The sequence below is a fragment of the Molossus molossus genome, unplaced genomic scaffold (genome assembly GCF_014108415.1).
Source record: "Molossus molossus isolate mMolMol1 unplaced genomic scaffold, mMolMol1.p scaffold_m16_p_3, whole genome shotgun sequence".
Classification (NCBI taxonomy): Eukaryota; Metazoa; Chordata; class Mammalia; order Chiroptera; family Molossidae; genus Molossus; species Molossus molossus.
This window is the reverse complement of record NW_023425366.1, coordinates 108,703,981-108,722,715: the sequence shown is the minus strand read 5'-3', so window position 1 is coordinate 108,722,715 and position 18,735 is coordinate 108,703,981. Positions and strand designations below refer to the sequence as shown.

The 18,735-nt window shown below is 39.5% G+C and overlaps 1 protein-coding gene across 6 annotated transcripts in view; it reads right to left on the bottom strand.

The window, feature by feature from the left end:
* Positions 1 to 18,735, bottom strand: part of PARN (poly(A)-specific ribonuclease) — a 203,471-nt gene that overhangs the window by 7,025 nt on the left and 177,711 nt on the right. For all 6 annotated transcript variants that reach the window (XM_036278939.1, XM_036278938.1, XM_036278934.1 and 3 more), the window contains one exon: positions 2,435 to 2,628. In XM_036278939.1, coding sequence (XP_036134832.1) covers positions 2,435 to 2,628 — 194 coding nt within the window. The remainder of the gene's footprint in view (positions 1 to 2,434; positions 2,629 to 18,735) is intronic.

Here is an 18,735-nt window from a genome sequence, read left to right as displayed (position 1 = left end):
TCCCCCTCTCTCTTTTTTAGCAGGACTGACAATGAAGTACAAAATCTATCATTTTTTTAGCTCACATCTTGTAGCAATGACAGCTTTACTGTCAATGAAAGAGAAAAAAAAACTATTTTAATGATGGTATTATAAATTCAAACCCCCAAATAACTCATATGAAGCTTGCACTTAAAATGATAAAAGTTATAAAAGGAGCTAATCTATTAATGCAGGCTATTATTGGGTATTTTAATTTTAATACCTTTAAGATTATGCTGAGAGAAAAGGAAAAAACCCTGAAATCTTGTCCCAAATAAGCTGAAAAGTTAAAAAGAGAATGAGACATGAAGAAAAGGAATACAAGAGGGGGGCCATCTCCTCAAATCATGCTCAGAGTGATCTCCAAAAGTCATGCTAACATTTACTATTTAAAATGTTGAGCCCTGGCCGATTTGGCTCAGCGGTTAGAGTGTCGGCCTGTGGTCCGGAGAAGCCCGGGTTTGGTTCATGCTAAGGGCACGTACCTCATACCTCGGTTGCAGTTTGTCCCCGGCCCAGTTGGTTGTGTGGGTGGCGGCCCCTCGATGTGTCCCTTTCGCGTCGATGTCTCTCTCTCTCTCTCTCTCTCTCTCTCTCTCTCTCTCTCTCTCCTTCCCACTCTGTCTGAACAAAAATGGAAAAATGTCCTTGGGTGAAGATAAAAAAAAATGTTGAGCAGGTATAACTGGCAGCAGTATCAAGGTATCACAGATGAAGACTAAGTATGTTACAGATCAAAAACTTCTCCAATACTTCTTTTTTAATCCTCATTTGAGGATTTTTGCATTTGTCTTCAGATAGAGCAGGAATGAGAGAGGGAGAGGAAGAGAGAGAGAAAAACATCCATGCGACAGAGACACAATGAATGGTTGCCACCCACACGACCCCAACTGGGGCCAGGGACAAACTGCAACCAAGGTACATGCCCTTAGCGGGAACCAAACCCGGGACTCTTCGGTTCGCGAGCCAATGCTCTAACCGCTGAGCCAAACCAGCCAGGGCTCTAATACTTCTTTTAAGGAAAGGAAGACAAGTAAAAGGAGACAGCTCAAATACACAATCCAGGCTTCAAATAAGAGCTTCAAGTTTTTAGTTAAGTTAGGGTCAGCATAATGTAGGAAAAGCTTGTTTAACACTTTGCTGCTTCTTTGATTTCATTAATATCAGTGAGATTCAGAAAACTCCCTACAGTTAGATTGGGCCACATGCAAAACAAAGCAATGAACTGAAACACAGCTTGGGTATGAATCATGTTCCATTGCTTTACGACCTTCCTTCGATTTGGTTGTTGGTTCTGCTGACCAGGGGGACTGCCACGATGTAAGAGGTAAAGGACGGGAATAATGGTGGCTAGGTTGGTGGCCCTCTTATCCCAAGCAGACAATACATAACTGTGCTTACAAGCACCAGCTTGCACATAGGACAGAATTAAGGGCTCCATGACCCTGGGCAAGTCAGTAATCCTTTAGGCCTGTTTTCTTCACTGTAAACCAGCCCACGATGACTACCTGATATTTACATGAAAGAATTTCTGTTAAGCATTAGGTGCCGTGCTGGATCCTTGGCAAACACGCAGCCAGCAGCAGCTGTAATTATCATTACCGTGACTGCTGCTTCACCAGGTTATGGCCGGATCTGACAAGCAAGCCCCTTCCTCCCTCGAACTCTGGCCCTGTAGAGGGTCTGGGCACAAAGGGCTGAGTTAAGCCATGGACCCTCCATAGCACGTCTAGGTGACAGAGAGGACCTGTGTTTCGGCTTCACCTTCTGGGTCTGCTTCTTACTAACAGCTACATGGACCTGCATATGTTTCTCTACCTCCCTGAACCCAGACACCTGCATTACTAAAACAAAGATGACAATTCCCTGTATCTGGGCTGTTGTGAGAATAAGATTAAATAAGGAGAGAAAAAGCCTCCTACTACAGCATCTAGCACATAGTAAGCTCTCAACATGTGCTAATTTCCTGTTTCCTTTACTCCTTATATAATTCTGCTTATGAGAGAAATCTAGGCTGCCTGGATTTTCGTGGGAACAGTGAAAACTCTGCTACTGAAAATAGCATGTGTAGGAGTAGGCCTCTGTGCAAATTTAAATGTACATTTAAAATACGGAGGCTACGTTAAATACACCAGCAAAACCTCTAAACCATGAAGGAAAGAGAAAAGATACCAAAACTGATTAACCATCTTTAACCAGGAGGCTCCCACCAAGCCTCCTCTATCAAGAGCAGGGCTTTTAAGGGATTCCTCAAATTAAATTAAATTGGTCCTAAAAACATCTGGTCTTGTGGAAAACTACATAGGCCCTTGCCACCGACTGAAACCCTGCTGTCATTTCTCCTACAAAATATGTGTTTCTAGAGCGCTGACGAGCACACAACTCTAGGACTTTAGAAAGAGCCAATACAAACCTGCTGGAGAAAGATCCTTCTTCATTCGTTTACATTTCTTGGTCTTTTTCCTTCCCTCGGGGAGGGATTCTGCACAGAAATCTGTCTGCTCAAGCTCAAGGTCAGAAATCTCTCCCGATACTCTGGCCTCCAACCCAGCTTCTGCGTGACTGGGACTCAGCTTCCTCTTTCCTCCTGTGCTGGTAGTTGTACGACTGAAATGCAAACAGTGGAACCATGTGAAAGGTGTTAAGAGTAACAGGAAGACTAGTCTATAAAAATATTTTAATACTCTTAATTCTATTAACACTTAACTAGCAGTTGACAACATGGATGGCTGCTGCCTGTGTGTGCAAGTTAACACCTTATTATGAACTGAAGTCTAAAAGTTTACGCATGACAAATTTATTTAGAAGAAAGTTCTACATGTTGCTTGTGTAGAGATATATACAAGTCTAAGTTGTTCTTAGTGCTTAAATAACACATTTTTAAAGAAAACCCCTGGCCTCTATTTTGATAGAGCTACTATAACAAAATAATGGCCTTGGTTACATTAAATCAGAAGGTCAGCACTGTCACCTTCATGACTACCTAACGGATACACAGTGGAACAGAAGAAATCCTGAGCCAGTTATGCTGCTCAGGCATTTGAATACACTTACAGGGCACACCGCACCTTCCTCTAATTCTCTCCTTGGCCAAAAAGGTGCTAACTTTATAATTAAACCTGGCTTCATTTTTAAAGCACAACAGGATTTGACATTGAATGAAATCAGATTATATGTCCCAATTTTTCCATAACAAATATGTTCCCTGAAATATAACTTGATAAAAGCAGAGACCACACGGCCAGTGCAAGGCCCATCTCTTCTAAACAGGTCTCATAAACAGATTTTTATTATGGCTCTCAATCTATGAAAAACATAAAAAAATCAAGTAATTCCACTTTGAACATTCTCCTACTTAAGCCTTCCTTAAAAAGTGAATATTTCACAACATAACATATAAAAACCCTCTGGCTACCCAATTATGTAGTATTCTGGTCAGGACTATACAACCTGAATGTAATCATAAAGAAACATCACACAAACCCAAATGAAAAATATGTGTGGGCGGGACTGGTGTTCTTAAAAAATATAATTAAAGAGACATCAAAGCTAGATAAAACATATAGACTGGAGCTTAGACTAGATCACAGACTGAATCTTAAACTGGAGGGGGGAAGGCTATAAAGATAATATTGGATCAAATAATAAAACAGTCCTGGCCAGTGTGGTTCAGTGGTTAGATCATAAGCCCACCAACCAAAGGGTTGTGGATTTGATTCCCAGTCAAGGGCACATACCTGGGTTGTCGATTCCATCCCCAGCCCCAGTCAGGGTGCATGTGGGAGGCAACCAATCAATGTCTCTCTCTCTCTCTTTCTCTCTCATATCAATGTTTCTCTCTCTCTCTCTCTCTCTTTCTCCTATCCCACTCCTTCCCTCCCCTCCAATCTCTCTAAAAATCAATGGAAAAAATATCAACAACAACAATAACAAAATAAATATGAACACTAGGTTAAATATTAGATCAATGTTGAATTACCGAGGTTGGTAACTGTACTACAGTTATGTCAGACAATATCCTTATTTAGAGTATTTGGGTATTAAGGACTATGATGTATCCAATTTCCTCTCCAATGGTTCAGAAAAAAAAAAAAAAAAAGTATTGGTGGTGAGCGGGGTGAATTGGCAGGGAGATGGAGAAAAGGACCTATAAGAGCAAACCTGCAAGAGAGAAGAAAATGGCAGCAGAGTGAATGGATGACATATAAAGAAAGGAGAAAGGGAGGGAACAATACAGAGTGTGTGTGTGTACAGTAAGCTCTCACACTTACATAGGTTTAAGCAAACCGATGTATAATGAAACCAGTTTTACCATAGGCTAATTGATATAAACAGGAGTTAAATTCCAATGGCATCTCATCAACATTATAATGAAACATTGAACAAAATGATGAGGACCTGCTGTATACAGATGGGGGTGGGGAGAGAGAGTATGTGTACACAAAGCAAAAAAAAAAAATAGTGCAATATGTTAACAATAGATGAATCTGGATAAAGAGTATACATATGGGTGACCCTTGTTAGATAAGATAAGGGTCTCAAGGTTTGGACAGTTCTAAATGCTGTTCTGGCTAAATGTTCAAATATGGCACAGTAGGAGAGAAACATCAATGTAAGAGAAACATTGATCAGTTGCCTGCTGTACGCGCCCTGACACAGACCGAACCCGCAACCAAAAGACGTGTACAGTCAACAATGGAGGCTGCGACCGGATGTGCAAGGACACAACCACTGGTGTGGGATGCAGCTGCCCTGTTGGATTCACGCTGCAGCTAGACGGGAAGACATGCAAAGACATCACCGAGTGTCCTATCAACAACAGGGGCTGCGACCACCTCTGCTGCAACACCGTGGGCAGCTACGAGTGCGGCTGCCGGAAGGGCTCCAAGCTGCTGACGACAAGCAGACGTGCCAGGACAATGACGAGTGCCCCCTTCGAGCGGACCTGCACCCACATCTGCACCAACTCCCTACGCAGCTCAGCTCCAGTGCCTGTGTCACCGCGGCTACATGCTCTCTGGGCCAACCCACTGCGGAGATGTGGACGAGCACAGCATGAACGAGAGCTGTGACCAGGGCAGCGTCAATACCAAGGGCAGCTTCAAATGTGTCTGCCACTCCCCCCACCCCACCCCCGGCGGCTCCACTGGAACCGGAAGGGCTGCGTGGACCAGGAAGACAAGCCTAGCACGTCTGCGGTGGAATCCTTGGGCCTCCCCATGATTGTCCGTCTGCGCCGTAGGAAATCCCTGCCCTCGGACTTCATCCTCAGCAGCCTGATCAGCGTGAGGACCCAGGAAACATCCCTTCTAACTGTCGTCTCTTCTACTGGGGCCTCTGTGTCCAGGTTATGGGCAATGAACTTCTGTTCTCACAGCATCCCAACGTGGCTGCTACAGCTCTCGGTATACATATTTACCCTCTTATCTTTAGCTATTTGACATGCCTGACAGAGGGCCACCAGCTCGGCTGCCACAGCCAGTTTGAGTCCCTTGGACAACAAGAGTCCCTTGCACCTTTCTTCCTCTTGTTTTGTTGTTATGGAAGCTTTATTGAGAGACAATTCACATGCCATACAATTTGGCCCAGCGGTTAGTGTGTCGGCAAGAGGACCGGAGAGGGAGGATTGGGGGTTTGATTCCCAGTCAAGGGTACATACCGGCATTCCACCAACTTAATAAAAGCCTCCCCTGTGCCACCCCCAAACAGCCTCCAGTCCTACCCATTTTATTTTTATCTACCACCAGTCCAGCTCCTCCCTCACCCACTGCCACTGTGGGCCCTCCCTATCTTGCCCCAGACTCAAAACAGGATCCTAATTGGCCAGTCTCTCCTCCCGCTCTTCTTTCCAGTCTCCCTTCCTCTTCAACCATTCCTTCCAATGTTCTTCCAAAGCAGAAATCTGATCAAGATGTTTCCAGCTCAAAAACTTCTATGGTTCTCCACTCCAAACCTATATTTAAACTTCTTGGCATACCATCCAGGAATCGGTGTCATCTGGATCCCAATCTGTTTTTCTAGACGCATCTTCCACTAGGCAGTCGAGTTGCAAATACAATATACATTGGCCTTAATGAATTCTATTACATGCAATTTCCCATATATCCACCATCCCTTTAGAGAGTTTATCAGTCCCAATATAGCTTATATTCCCCATTCTGTTTGTGCCAAGACCCTACTGCCCATCTCTTCCTGCTCAAACACCACTAGCCTTGAGAATGTTCCCCAATTTCTCTGGCCAGTGTTCCTGTCCTTGCATGCTCCCCATAACATTCAGTTTGTCTGTCATGGGGCCTTTCAGTCACCCATCATTATTTATAATAAACAAAAATTGGGAACAGTGCAGGTGTCCATCAACAGAAGAATGGATAAAGAAATTGTGGTTCATATATACAATGAAATACAATTCAACATATAACAGTAGGGAACTACTGATATTTGTAAAAACATGGATGAATCCCAAAAACATTCTAAGTGAATAAAGCCTTAACAGAAAAGAGTGGTTATTTCATAATTCATTTATATAAAATTCCAGAAAAGGTTAAACGAATCTGTTGAAAAAAATTCAGAAGAGTCCCGACTGGTGTGATAAGTGGATGGAGCACCAGCCCACACACCAAAGGGTCGCAGGTTCAATTCCCAGTCAAGGGCATGTACCCAGATTGCAGGTTCATCCCTGGCCACAGATGGGGCATGTGTGGGAGGCAACCAATCCATGTGCCTCTCTCACATCAATGTTTCTCCCTCTCTCTCCCGCTCCCTTCCTTCCAATCTCTCTAAAAATGATTGGAAAACATAACCTTCGGTGAAGATAAATAACAATAATCAGAAGAATGATAGGGCTTAACTGAGGAAACATGAGGGAACTTCTGAGGGGATGTTAATGCTCTTTCTTTATAGGAGTATGCTTTTGTCAAACATTAGGTGGATATTCTCTAAACATTGGATTGACTTTTAATTTTAGCATTAATTGGTAAAGGATGATTTTGTAGGAATTTGCTGAAATACATTGTTTTTATCTTAACCATAGGTTACTGTGGTATTTTTTGCCCAGTAAGGCCCATGAATCTGTAAGGTTCCTCTCCACAGACATCTGAGAGTCTACTGTGCTTCAGAGACTATGCTAGAATCTTGCCTCTGGAAGGTTCTTGTTTTTATATAACTTTTAAGTTTATAAAGTATTTTCATAAACATTTTCTCAATTAATTTGGAACATATTTCTTAGTTCCTAAATCTGTAGTTTCTGTTCTCAAATAAGAATCTGTTGCTTCCTAGGAAGGGCTATTGTTTATTGGACACCTTACCCGAGAAAGCCTTCAGATATGTCTGAAATTAATACATTTCGTATGTTTACATACTGTAGACCCTGTGAAAGATACCTACTAAAAAGGGCTCCTGGTGGCTAATTTGGCTGTTTTTTAAAAAACAAAGCCTAGTAACTAATTCTGGAGAAGCCTGCACTTGAACTGTCTGCTTGCACTTGCTTCTGCCATCTGAGCCAGCCCTTATAAAGGAGTTCCTAGAATCTTATTTCAACCAATAGGACTAAAGCCTTCCCCATCCAGAGATGCACAGCTATATCCTCCATCAACACCTTCACTGACCAATCAGAGCAGCTCTATTCTGACCAATCAGGAAAGTGTCTTTTGGACCAATCAAACGGCAAGGATTTAAAGTCCTCATCTGCATAAGAACAGACCAATCAGAGAAGAGGAGCAGGGACTTCTGTCTATATAAGCCAGCTTCCCTCTGGCACTGAGAGTACACTTTCCCTCTCTAACAAAGGCTGAAGACTGCATTTCCCTAGTTGGAGGCGAGCAAAGCTATCTAGCAGAAGAGGGGCCTGGCTCCAGGACTGGTTGGCCCCTGGCTGCCTCACAGTCATGCTGTATTCTCAGCTGTGCTGTGTCACAGTGAGCTGTTTTGCACTGAAAAGTTTCCTTCTTCAATGCACCCCAAATTGGGGACTCCTATTGGCACTGAACTGGCACCAACGACCATCAATTGACAATATGTATATAATTGTATATGTATATTAATGTATATTTGCATATGCATGTAATATTCACACCAACATAAAATCTTTTCAAGTATTATTCTCTAATAAAAATAAAAGCTATGATTATATAGCATATAGCTTAACTAAAGCAGTTTTGGGTAAAATAAGGTTTTTTTAATCATACATTGAAAACCAGAGATATATGAAGTACTGCCTTTAAAATTGTAATTCTTTAAACATTAAGATGCAGCTGTTTGTGTGCATGTGTGTATTATATACAGACTTTTCAATACATGTATGTTGATAAGATACTCCTATACGAATTGATTTCAAAGGTCAAAAGTCAAAATGAGATCAGGTAAAACAAAATCCCATTGGTCTGAGCTCATTTTGCATGTAAAATTATAATACAGTGAGCCATTTTACAAGGAATGTAAATCAGAACACAGTTAAATCTACTGAAGAAGTGGCAACTAATTAAAAAATAAAATGTTTCAGACACAATTTGGTATGTCAAAATTGAACATTAAACCTTGATTAGTATTCCTACAGGGGATGCAAATGATAAGCCATCTTGGTTATAATGACTATAAGGAAACACTTAGAATTTTGTTGTAAGGTATTATTAATAATGCAGCAACTACATACAAAGTCTGCAAGATTCTCCATTAATGTCTTCCTTTTAGCAGAAAAACTATTTGCTACTAGAAAGGTCACATTGCCTGTTTGGGCCAGATCGGGGTTTTTTAGACCCCCCCCCCACTTCCCTTAATAATAAAAAAAAAAAGGGTAACATTTACAAACTCCTCCTGTAAACCACAAAAATCTGGCTGCCCCATGAAATGTCTCCCCTTTATTTTAAATTAGGGTATTATTTACATGCAGTGAAATTCACACATTTTAAGTGTACAGTGTGGTTAATTTGGGGAATTATATATAACCATGCATACATTACAACAATCAAGATAGAGAATAGTTCCCTTTCTCGAAAAGATTCCTTGTGCCACTTTGCCCTTAATCTCTTTCTCAGCAACCATGGATATGCTTGCAGCCCCTATAGCTTTGCTTTTTCTATGAATGAACTTCTAGAAAAAGGCTAAGCCTTTTGTGTTTGACTCTCACTTAGCATAATACTCTGAGAACTAGCCTCATAACTAGAATTATTGGTATTTTATGTCTTTTATTACTGAGATACTCTTTCATAGCATAGCTATACCACAATTCATTTATTTATTTACCAGTCGATGGACATTTAGGCTGCTTCCAATTTTTTTGCTATTAAAAGTTATAATACTATGATCATTTGTATAAAAGGCTTTTCAGAGTTTTTTTAAAAAATCACTGTAATATACATATAACAAAATTTACCATCTTAAACATTTTTAAGTGTATAGTTCAGTAATATTAAGTACATTTATATTGTTGAGCAAGCATTACCACCACCTAGTTCTAGAACTCTTTTCATTTTGTAAAATTGAAACTCTATGCACATCAAAATATAACTCCCCATCTCCCCTCTCCCCAACCTCTGGCAACCACCATTCTACTTTGTGTCTCTATGATTCTTACTATTCTAGGTACGTCATATAAGTGGAATGATACAGTATGTCTTTTTTGAAGGGCTTATTTCCTTAGCATAATATCAAGCAAGGTTCACCAGTGTTGTTGCATATGTCAGAATTTCCTTCTTTAAGGCTGAATAATATTCCATTGTATGGACAGACCACATTTTGCTAATCCATTCATCAGTCAATAGACACTTGGGTTGCTTCCACATTTTAGTTACTGTGAATAATGCTGCTATGAACATGAATGTACAGATATCTGTGAGGGAGGAAGAAATTACCTCCACTTTAGGTTCTTCCTGCTGGTCTAATAATGAATTGACAAGAAAAAGATTAACAAGAAAAAATAACCAAACATACATATGAACCCTACCCAGATGAGAGAGTCCGAGACCCCACATACATGAGAGGCTCACAGATCTCTCATGAGGTATATATGGCATCATGAACCAAGAAATGAGGTAAGGTGCCGGGGGCTTCAGAGGGCAGAAGAGCAATCACAGGACAGTAAGAGCAGATGCTCAGTAATCAGATGTTTGCTCTGCTCTATAGATGGGTCATAAAAACTTATTTTTGGTGATAACTCATTATAGGCAAGGCCCCAATTTAAATTTTTTAATGGAGAGATGAAATTTCTCTTGGGTCTGCAGGGTCTCAATTGCCTTCAGCTCAAAATAATCCACATGTCAAAGAAGCACATCTTGGAGAGGCCTGTACCCAAGTCCTTCGTATCTCTTCAAGACCCTGCTTTCAATTCTTTTTTTTTTTTTTTTTTGGTATTAACCAAGAAAAATGGTTAGATCATATAATAAATCCATCTTTACTGATTTTCTCTTGAGAGAGAGAGAGAGAAACATCAATAAGTTGTTCAACTTATTTATGCATTCATTGGTTGCTTCTTATATATGCCCTGATGGGAGATTAAACCCATAACCTTGGCATATCATGACGATGCTCTAACCAACTGAACTATCTGGTCAGGGCAACTTTTTTTTTTTTTTTTATGGTGACCATCCTAATAGGTGTGAGGTAATATCTCATTGTGATTTTCATTTGCATTTCCCTAATGATTAGTGATGTTGGGAATCTTTTCATGTGCTTGTCATTCCTATAACTGCTCTAGAGAAACATCTATGTGAGTTGCCTCTCTTTTTTTTGGTTAATCTTCACCTGAGGATATTTTTCCATTAATCCTTAGATAGAGTCTAAGGGAGAGAGGGAAGAGAGAGAGAAACACAAATGTGAAAAAGAAACATCAATTGGTTGCCTCCTGCAGGACCCCAACCAGGGCCAGGGATGGAACCTGCAACCCAGGTACTAGCCCTTGACTGAGAATGGAACCCAAGACCTTTCAGTCTTAGGGTTGATGCTCTAACTGCTGAGCCAAACCGGCCAGGGCCTTTGCCCATTTTAGATCAGGTTTTTTGCTTTTTGTTGTTGTTGAGTTTTAGAAGTTCTCTAAATATTCTAGATATTAATCCGTTACCAAATGAATGATTTGAAAATATTTTCTTCCATTCTGTGCCTTTTTACTCTGTTGATAGTGTCTTTTGATGCACAAAACTTTAATTTCATAAAGTCCAATCTATTTTTTCTTTTGTTGCCTGTGCCTTTGGTATTATATGCAAGAAATCAATGCCAAATGCAATGTTGTGAAGCTTTCCCCTATGCTGTCTTCTAAGAGTTTTATAACTTTAGCTTTTACATTTAGGTTTTAATCCAATTTCAGTTATTTTTCATCTGTAGCATTAGATAAGAGTCCAAGTTCATTCTTTTGCATGTGAATATCCAGTTTATCCAACTTATTGAAAAGATTGACCTTTCCCTATTGAATGGTCTTGGCACCCTTGTCAAAATCATCTGACCATACATGTAAAGAATTATTTCTGGCTGGGCTGGTGTGGCTCAGTGGTTGAGCATCGACCCATGCATCAAGAGGTCGGTGGTTCGATTCCCAGTCAAGGCGCATGCCCAGGTTGTGGGCCTGATCCCCAGTAGGGGGCATGCAGGAGGCGGCCAATCGATGTTCTCACTCATTGATGTTTCTGTCTCTCGCTCTCTCTCCCCTCCTCTCTCTCTAAAAATCAATAAAGAAAAAAAAATTTTTTTAAAGATTTATTTCTGGCCCTGGCCGGTTTTCTCAGTGGTTAGAGCATTGGCCCATGCACTGAAGGGTCACGGGTTTGATCCCCAGCCCCAGTCAGGGCACGTGTGGGATGGGAGGCAACCAATAGATGTGTTTCTCTCACATCAATGTATCTCTCCACCCCTACCCCCACCTTCCACACTCTCTAAGAATCAGTGGAAAAAATTAACAATATCAACAAAAAAGATTTCTGGGCTCTTGATTCTATTCCATTGGTTCATACATCTGTTTTGATTACCATAGCTTTGTAGTCAGCTTTGAAATCAGAAAGTGTTAGTCCCCCAACTTTGCTCTTTTTCAAAACTGTCTGGGCTATTTGGGGTTCCCCGAGACTCCATATTAATTTTAGGGTGGATTTTTGTATTTCTGCAAAAATGGTCATTGGGATTTTGACAGGAATTACACTAAATCTGTAGATCACTTCAGCTAGTATTGACATCTTAACAATATTAAGTCTTCAAATTCATGAACATGGAATATCTTTTTATTTAAGTCTTCTTTCATTTCTTTCAGGAATGCTTTGTAGATGGTAGGAGATAGAGCTATCTCTATTTTCCTCTTCTTACAAGAGCACGAATCCCATCATAAGGCCCCTGCCATTGCGACCTCATCAAACTCTACTTCTCCAAAACCCCAACTCCTAATACCATCACATTGGGGGTTAAGACTTCATATGAATTTGAGGGGAGGGGGAGAGATACAATTCAGTCCACAATACAAGGTCACTAAGATTTTTGTTACAGTTTTAATTGTCATGTTTGGGTCTATAAGTCATTTTAAGTTCATTATCTACATGTTGTAATATAACAGTGGAAGTTCATCTTTTTGCATACCATTATCTAATTGTTTTATAGCACTATTTGTTGACAAAATTAACCTTTGCCTACTGGATCACCAGCACCTTTGTCAGAAAATTTTAATTTTCCAAGTTCTCAACAGTTATTAATCTTCAGGATTTGAGAATAAGAAATCAAAATTCCCAAATCATAAATAATCCTGTATGTTTTATCCTGTGTACTTTAATAGCAGTTTATTATGTCTTTTTAAATAATGAGTTATCAGCCCTGGTCGGTTTGGCTCAGCGGTTAGAGCGTCGGCCTGCGGTACAGAGAGACCCGGCTTCGGTTCCCGCTAAGGGCATGTACCTCGGTTGCAGTTTGTCCCCGGCCCTGGTTGGTCGTGCGGGTGGCAGCCACTCGATGTGTCCCTTCACATCGATGTTTCTCTCTCTCTCTCTTCCTCTCTCTCCCTCCCGCTCTATCTGAACAAAAAATGGAAAAATGTCCTTGGGTGAGGATAAATAATGAGTTATCATAAAACAGTGAATCACTTTTCTTTGATAGGGTAATATTAAAAGTTTCAGGAGGTAGTTTGGTAAAGTAAGATAAGATTAGTGCATGGGTTATTATTGTGAACCAATATACTGTGAAAAAATTATATATTTCAATAAAGAATCTCTACCTAATATAGACATTTGGTAATAGAAAACCAAAAGACTAAAAACATTAGCACCAAAGGGATGCCCAACAAATATCATTTAAACATTAAAAGATGTCACAAATATTTAATATTTATGTTATTCTTAAATGAAATTTAAAAACACACAAGCATTAATTGCTCATACTTGTCCTGTGACAAATATTCCAGATAGAGAAGAGTTTCTTTCATGTTGTGCTGATGTTGGTCAAATTGTTCTGAGTGTGTCCAAAGCCAATACAAATTGGGCATTAGACTACATACTGTTTCACATAAGCTCATTTCCTTTTTATAGAAATGGAAATACTTTGCTTGCCTTGATTTTGTTTTTTCTGTTAGAGTTGATATTGCTCATCCCAATTCAGACCTTAGATCAGCTGGTTTCACATTGGAGTATTCCACAATGATATTTACAACTTGTCTTTGTGTTTCTTCTGCAAATGTATTTACAAAGAACAGTAGCTACAGCAAATATTTAAACACTGAAACACCACTGGATTCTATTGTAAGATAATGTGACATTCCGACGTCCTAGCAAGGTTAACAGCACTACCATACAGAAACATGTTTCAAAACTGCTAATTTAAGGACAGCTTCTAAAACTCATTAATATTTCCTGGAACAAGACTCGCAGGATTTTTATAAAGTGTACTAATGTGTATAGATTCATTAACATTTTTATTGATAAGAATGACTCACTGTTAGTAGACAGGGCCACAAACACAGCAACTTGTTTGACTGTGGCACTTTCTCTTTTACGGGCTCTTGTCCTGGTTTCAGAAATGTTAACTTTAACCTTTGTGTTGATCCCACTCATTTTCAACTTATTTCAGTGGAGTCCTTTGAACTAGTAATGCCTATGTTGATGGTTAAACTTTAATTCCCACAGATTATTATTTTTTCTTTGTCATGATTTCTCAACTGATTATCTGCACGATTTGGACTAACGTATAAATGTCCCTGAAAATGCCAGGAAGGAATTCCTGCAAGAAAACACTGCTGGAAATCACCTGACCATACATGTGTGGGTTTTCCCCTGGATTATTCTGTTTCATTATCTATTTGTCTTTATGGCAGTACCATACTCTCTTTATTCCTGTAGCTTTAAGTCTTAAAGATAGAGTTAGGTCTTTTAGTTGGCTGGAAAATTCACACTGTTGGATAAAATACTAGCCACTTTCATTTCAAAGGGCTGCCCAGTTTAAAAATTCTCTCCTTTGAGACTTGTATATGCCCATTTGAAGCTAAACATGTGTTTTCACCCCCTTTTTACAGACAAAAGAGCTCATCCTCAGAATAAGTGACTTCCCATAGGTCGTGCAGCTGATTAAGTAGATCTGAGACTGTTCTACAAGTCCAGTGCTCTTTGCATAGCCTCCCTTCCCACCCCCATCTCCCCAGAAAGGGACCCCCTCAGAAAGGCATTCCCTGACCCCCAAGGAGCCCAAGGAGCCCCTCTCCAATTCATCCTCTGCCTATTGTTTCCCTCCTAAAACTCATCTCTGCCTGTGCCTCTTATTTATGTCTTTGTTTATTCTCTCTCTGCCGTCAGAATGTGCGTTCCGAGACAGCAGGATCTCACACTCCTTGCTGAGAGGTCCTCAGCACCTGGCACACGGCCTAATAGAGCAAGTCCTGTGCAATCACGGTTTGTTGAATGGATGAAACATGTGGATGCTTTCCCCACAAAGCAATAGGGCAAGTGACAAACACCAAATTGCTTATTTCATCCTGAATTATATATAATATTAACATGTTTTACATTTTAGTATACAGTCAACTTCTCCAGTCTGTCTGGATAACACCACATTCCCTACTAGAGGTAACTAAGGGAAAAAGGGAACGTTCCACTGAGAAAACCAACTCACACAGCAAAATGAACTGTAAAAATCTAGGGAAGTGGGAGCTAGAAAATGCACTTTCACAAACTCTCATGCTGAATTCAAATTCCACCAGCATGACTGCTTCTGTGTTTTCAGGCCTGTTCTGGGTGAATGAGGCAAGAATATTGGATAGCCTATGCTTTGGAGATTGCTGATAACTGTGATTCTTATTTCTAAAAAGAAAGGTGATTTTGCCCTGGCCAGTTTGGTTCAGCGGTTAGAGCGTTGGCCTACGGTCCAGAGAGACCTGGGTTTGGTTCCCGCTAAGGGCACATACCTCGGTTGCAGTTTGTCCCCGGCCCTGGTTGGGTCGTGCGGGTGGCAGCCACTCAATGTGTACCTTTCATGTCGATGTTTCTCTCTCTCTCTCTCTCTCTCTCTCTCTCTCTCTTCTTCTTCTCTCCCCCTCCTACTCTATCTGAACAAAAAATGGGAAAATGTCCTCAGGTGAGGATTAAAAAAAAAAAAAAAGGAAATGTGATTTCGAAGAGCCAAATAAACATTCACGAAATTATGTCTGTTTGACAGCTACTCAGTAATAAAGAACATTTTTTGTGGAATGGGAGTATGTGGGGTGGGGGTGGGGGGCGGATTTCCATATATGTGAGTATGTGTTCAGTTCTAGGTATGAAGTTGATTTGCAAATATGAGTTGGCCTAAGTGAGAGAAAAATTGGTTCTGGGTTACAAAGAATCAATGGCATTCCATTAGAAATATTTTTTATAAGAACTTGGTTTGAATATATTAAACAATCCCCTATTGCTAACTTACTTTTTTTTTTTTTTAATCCTCACCTGAGGACATGTTCACTGATTCCAGAGAGAAAAAGAGGAATGGGGTGGGAAGAGTAAACATCAATGTGAAAGAGAAATGTCGATTAGTTGCCTCCAGCACACACTCCAACCGGGGAATCAAATCCATAATCCAGGCATGCGCCATGATCAGGAATCAAACCAGCAACCCTTTGGTGCACAGGATGATGTTCCAACCAACTGAACCACCTGGCCAGTTCAATATAGAAAAGATTAATTGATGACAAAAGTGACAGAAAGTAATACCAATTCCTAAATTAAGAACTTACACTTAACATACAATTAATTGGAACTGAATACAGAACATCTGAAATTTTCAGAAGCTAAGCTGAATTTTATTTTGCACCAAAATATACCTTGATTCTGATGAAAGAATTTGCTAATGAAACCACTAATGTAATCAAAGTTATAGGAGGAAAAAATACCAACTCTTCCCATATCAAAATCTCAACTATTTCAAAAAATAGATTACTTTAGTAATTTTTCTAGGAAATTAAGCATAACCAATCAAACACATGTTTATCTGTAGAGAAATATAAATATCTTCACAAAAGCACAGAGAACAGGAGAGGCAGCACCAGAGAATGGGATGTTAGCTCACGTTGGAGATGACAAGTAGGGAGCAGAGTGCCAAAAGACTGCACAGAGGAGGAAGCAGAAATCTAAGTGCTGTGAAAAAGGCTGATTCGCCCAATAGAGCCCTGCAAAGTCTCAGCAAATAACAAGCACCAGATTCTTGAAACAAGCACATTAAAGACTGGAGCTATGTCGATAAGGAAAAAGGCTGGACTAGGATCCCCACCCCATCCCTGGGAAACCAGGACACTGACATTCCTCCAGGCCGGCAGGGGTTGGGCAGGAAGTTTAATTTGGAGAAGATGATCCTCTAACAGAGGCACCAGGTGCAGTAGTGGAGATGGGGAGTAAGTGGGAAAATAAGAACTAGTGGGGAAAGTAGCACCCCCATATACTGAGAAGTGAGGCCTCCAGCTTCCTTCTGCCAATCAGTACCCAAAGCACCAGCAGCAACCAGACTTATCTCCTCCAAGTTGCAAATCAATCTCTAAAAAACCTGAATCATTAATCACAGCTAATATCAAACTTAATACTGAATACTTCCCCCTAAAATCACAAACAAGACACAGATGTTGGCTCTCACTACTTGTATGCAACATTGTTCTAGAGGCTGTAACCAATGCAATAAGGCAAGAGAAAGAAAGAAAATTTATACTGTCCTTTGGACAGGGAGAAATACAATTACCTTTATTTGCAGATATGACTGTCTAAACAGAAAATACCAAATAGTCTATGAAAAGTTAATAGAACTAATAAGAGAATTTAGTAAGGTCAAAATATACAAATCGATTGTATTTCTTGATATAAGCAAGGCACAACTAAAATTAATTTTAAAAATATATGATTTACAATAACATCAAAAAGCAAAAAACTTAGGGACAACTCTAGTAAAACATATGTAAAATTTGTATGCTTAAAACCATAATACACTGATAAGAGAAATCAAAGAAAACCCAAATAAGTAAAAAGATACACCATGTTTATGGGTTGGAAGATGCAAGATATTTAAAATGTTAATTCTTCCCGAAATAATCTATAGATTCAACACAATCCCAATCAAAGTCCTTGCAAGCTTTTTTAGAAATCAACACACCGACTCTAAACTTCTGTGGAAAAATGAAGAACTCAGAATAAACATTTTTTTTTTTTAAAAGAACAAGGTTGAAGGATTTACTATTTGACTTCAAGACTCATTATAAATATAATAATCTAGCCTGTGTGGTACAATGAAAGGATAGACATATAGATCAATGAAACAGAATAGAGTCCAGAAATTTTATACACACACACATCCCCAACTGGTTTTTTGACAAAGCAGTTAAGTAATTCAGCAGAGAAAAAGTAGTCTTTTCAAATAATGATGCTCAATAAACGGGCATCTATATGCAAAAAACGAATTTGTACCCATGTCTCACACTGTATATAAAAATCAATTCAAAATAGATCATATACCTGAATATAAAACAAAAACTATAAAACTTAATAGAAAAAAATGAAAAAAAAAATCTTTGTGACCCTAGTTTAGGCAACAATTTCTTAAGCAGATCACAGAAAGCACAAGCCACAAAGCAAAGCATAAGCTTCAGAGAAAAAATATAATTACAAAGCCAGCTTCTTACCTCACCACATCAATAAGATTGGCCTTCAGACCCAGAACTCCTTATCCTTTCTTAATTCATTCTTATATTATAGACAGCCAAAAAATATGTAAATATTTGAAGAAAACCTTCAACATGAGAGTCAAAATCCAAAACACATCAATATACAGACAGAAAAAATTCTGAGGAAACAGAAACAATGGAGGAAACTGAGGAAAACTTAAACTACAGGCAGTCCTTGCTTTGCATATATTATTATAGGACCATAAAAATGACCGGGCAACCTGCCATATTTGCAAGTCAGTGGATAAGTAGAAAAATCAAGAAGTACTTAGAAAAATAGGTAATTATCAAAAGAAAGTTGAAAGTGACTGCCTCTGAGGGACAGGATGAGAGTAGAAGGGGACTGCTGCTTTTTATTATAAACTTTTCTTTATATTATTTGGCTTTAAAAAACAATATTCACGTATTTCATTGAAATATTTTAAAAGAAAAAAAACCAAGAACTTCACAAAGATCTACTTAACATGTGTAAAGTTACCACACCAATAAATTACTTATCTGGTTATGTTAAATGGATATACTCAGCTCTGGTACTAATGGGCTTTGTAACCTTGAATAAGACACAGCTTTTCAGACCCTCCAGTTCTCCTTTGTAA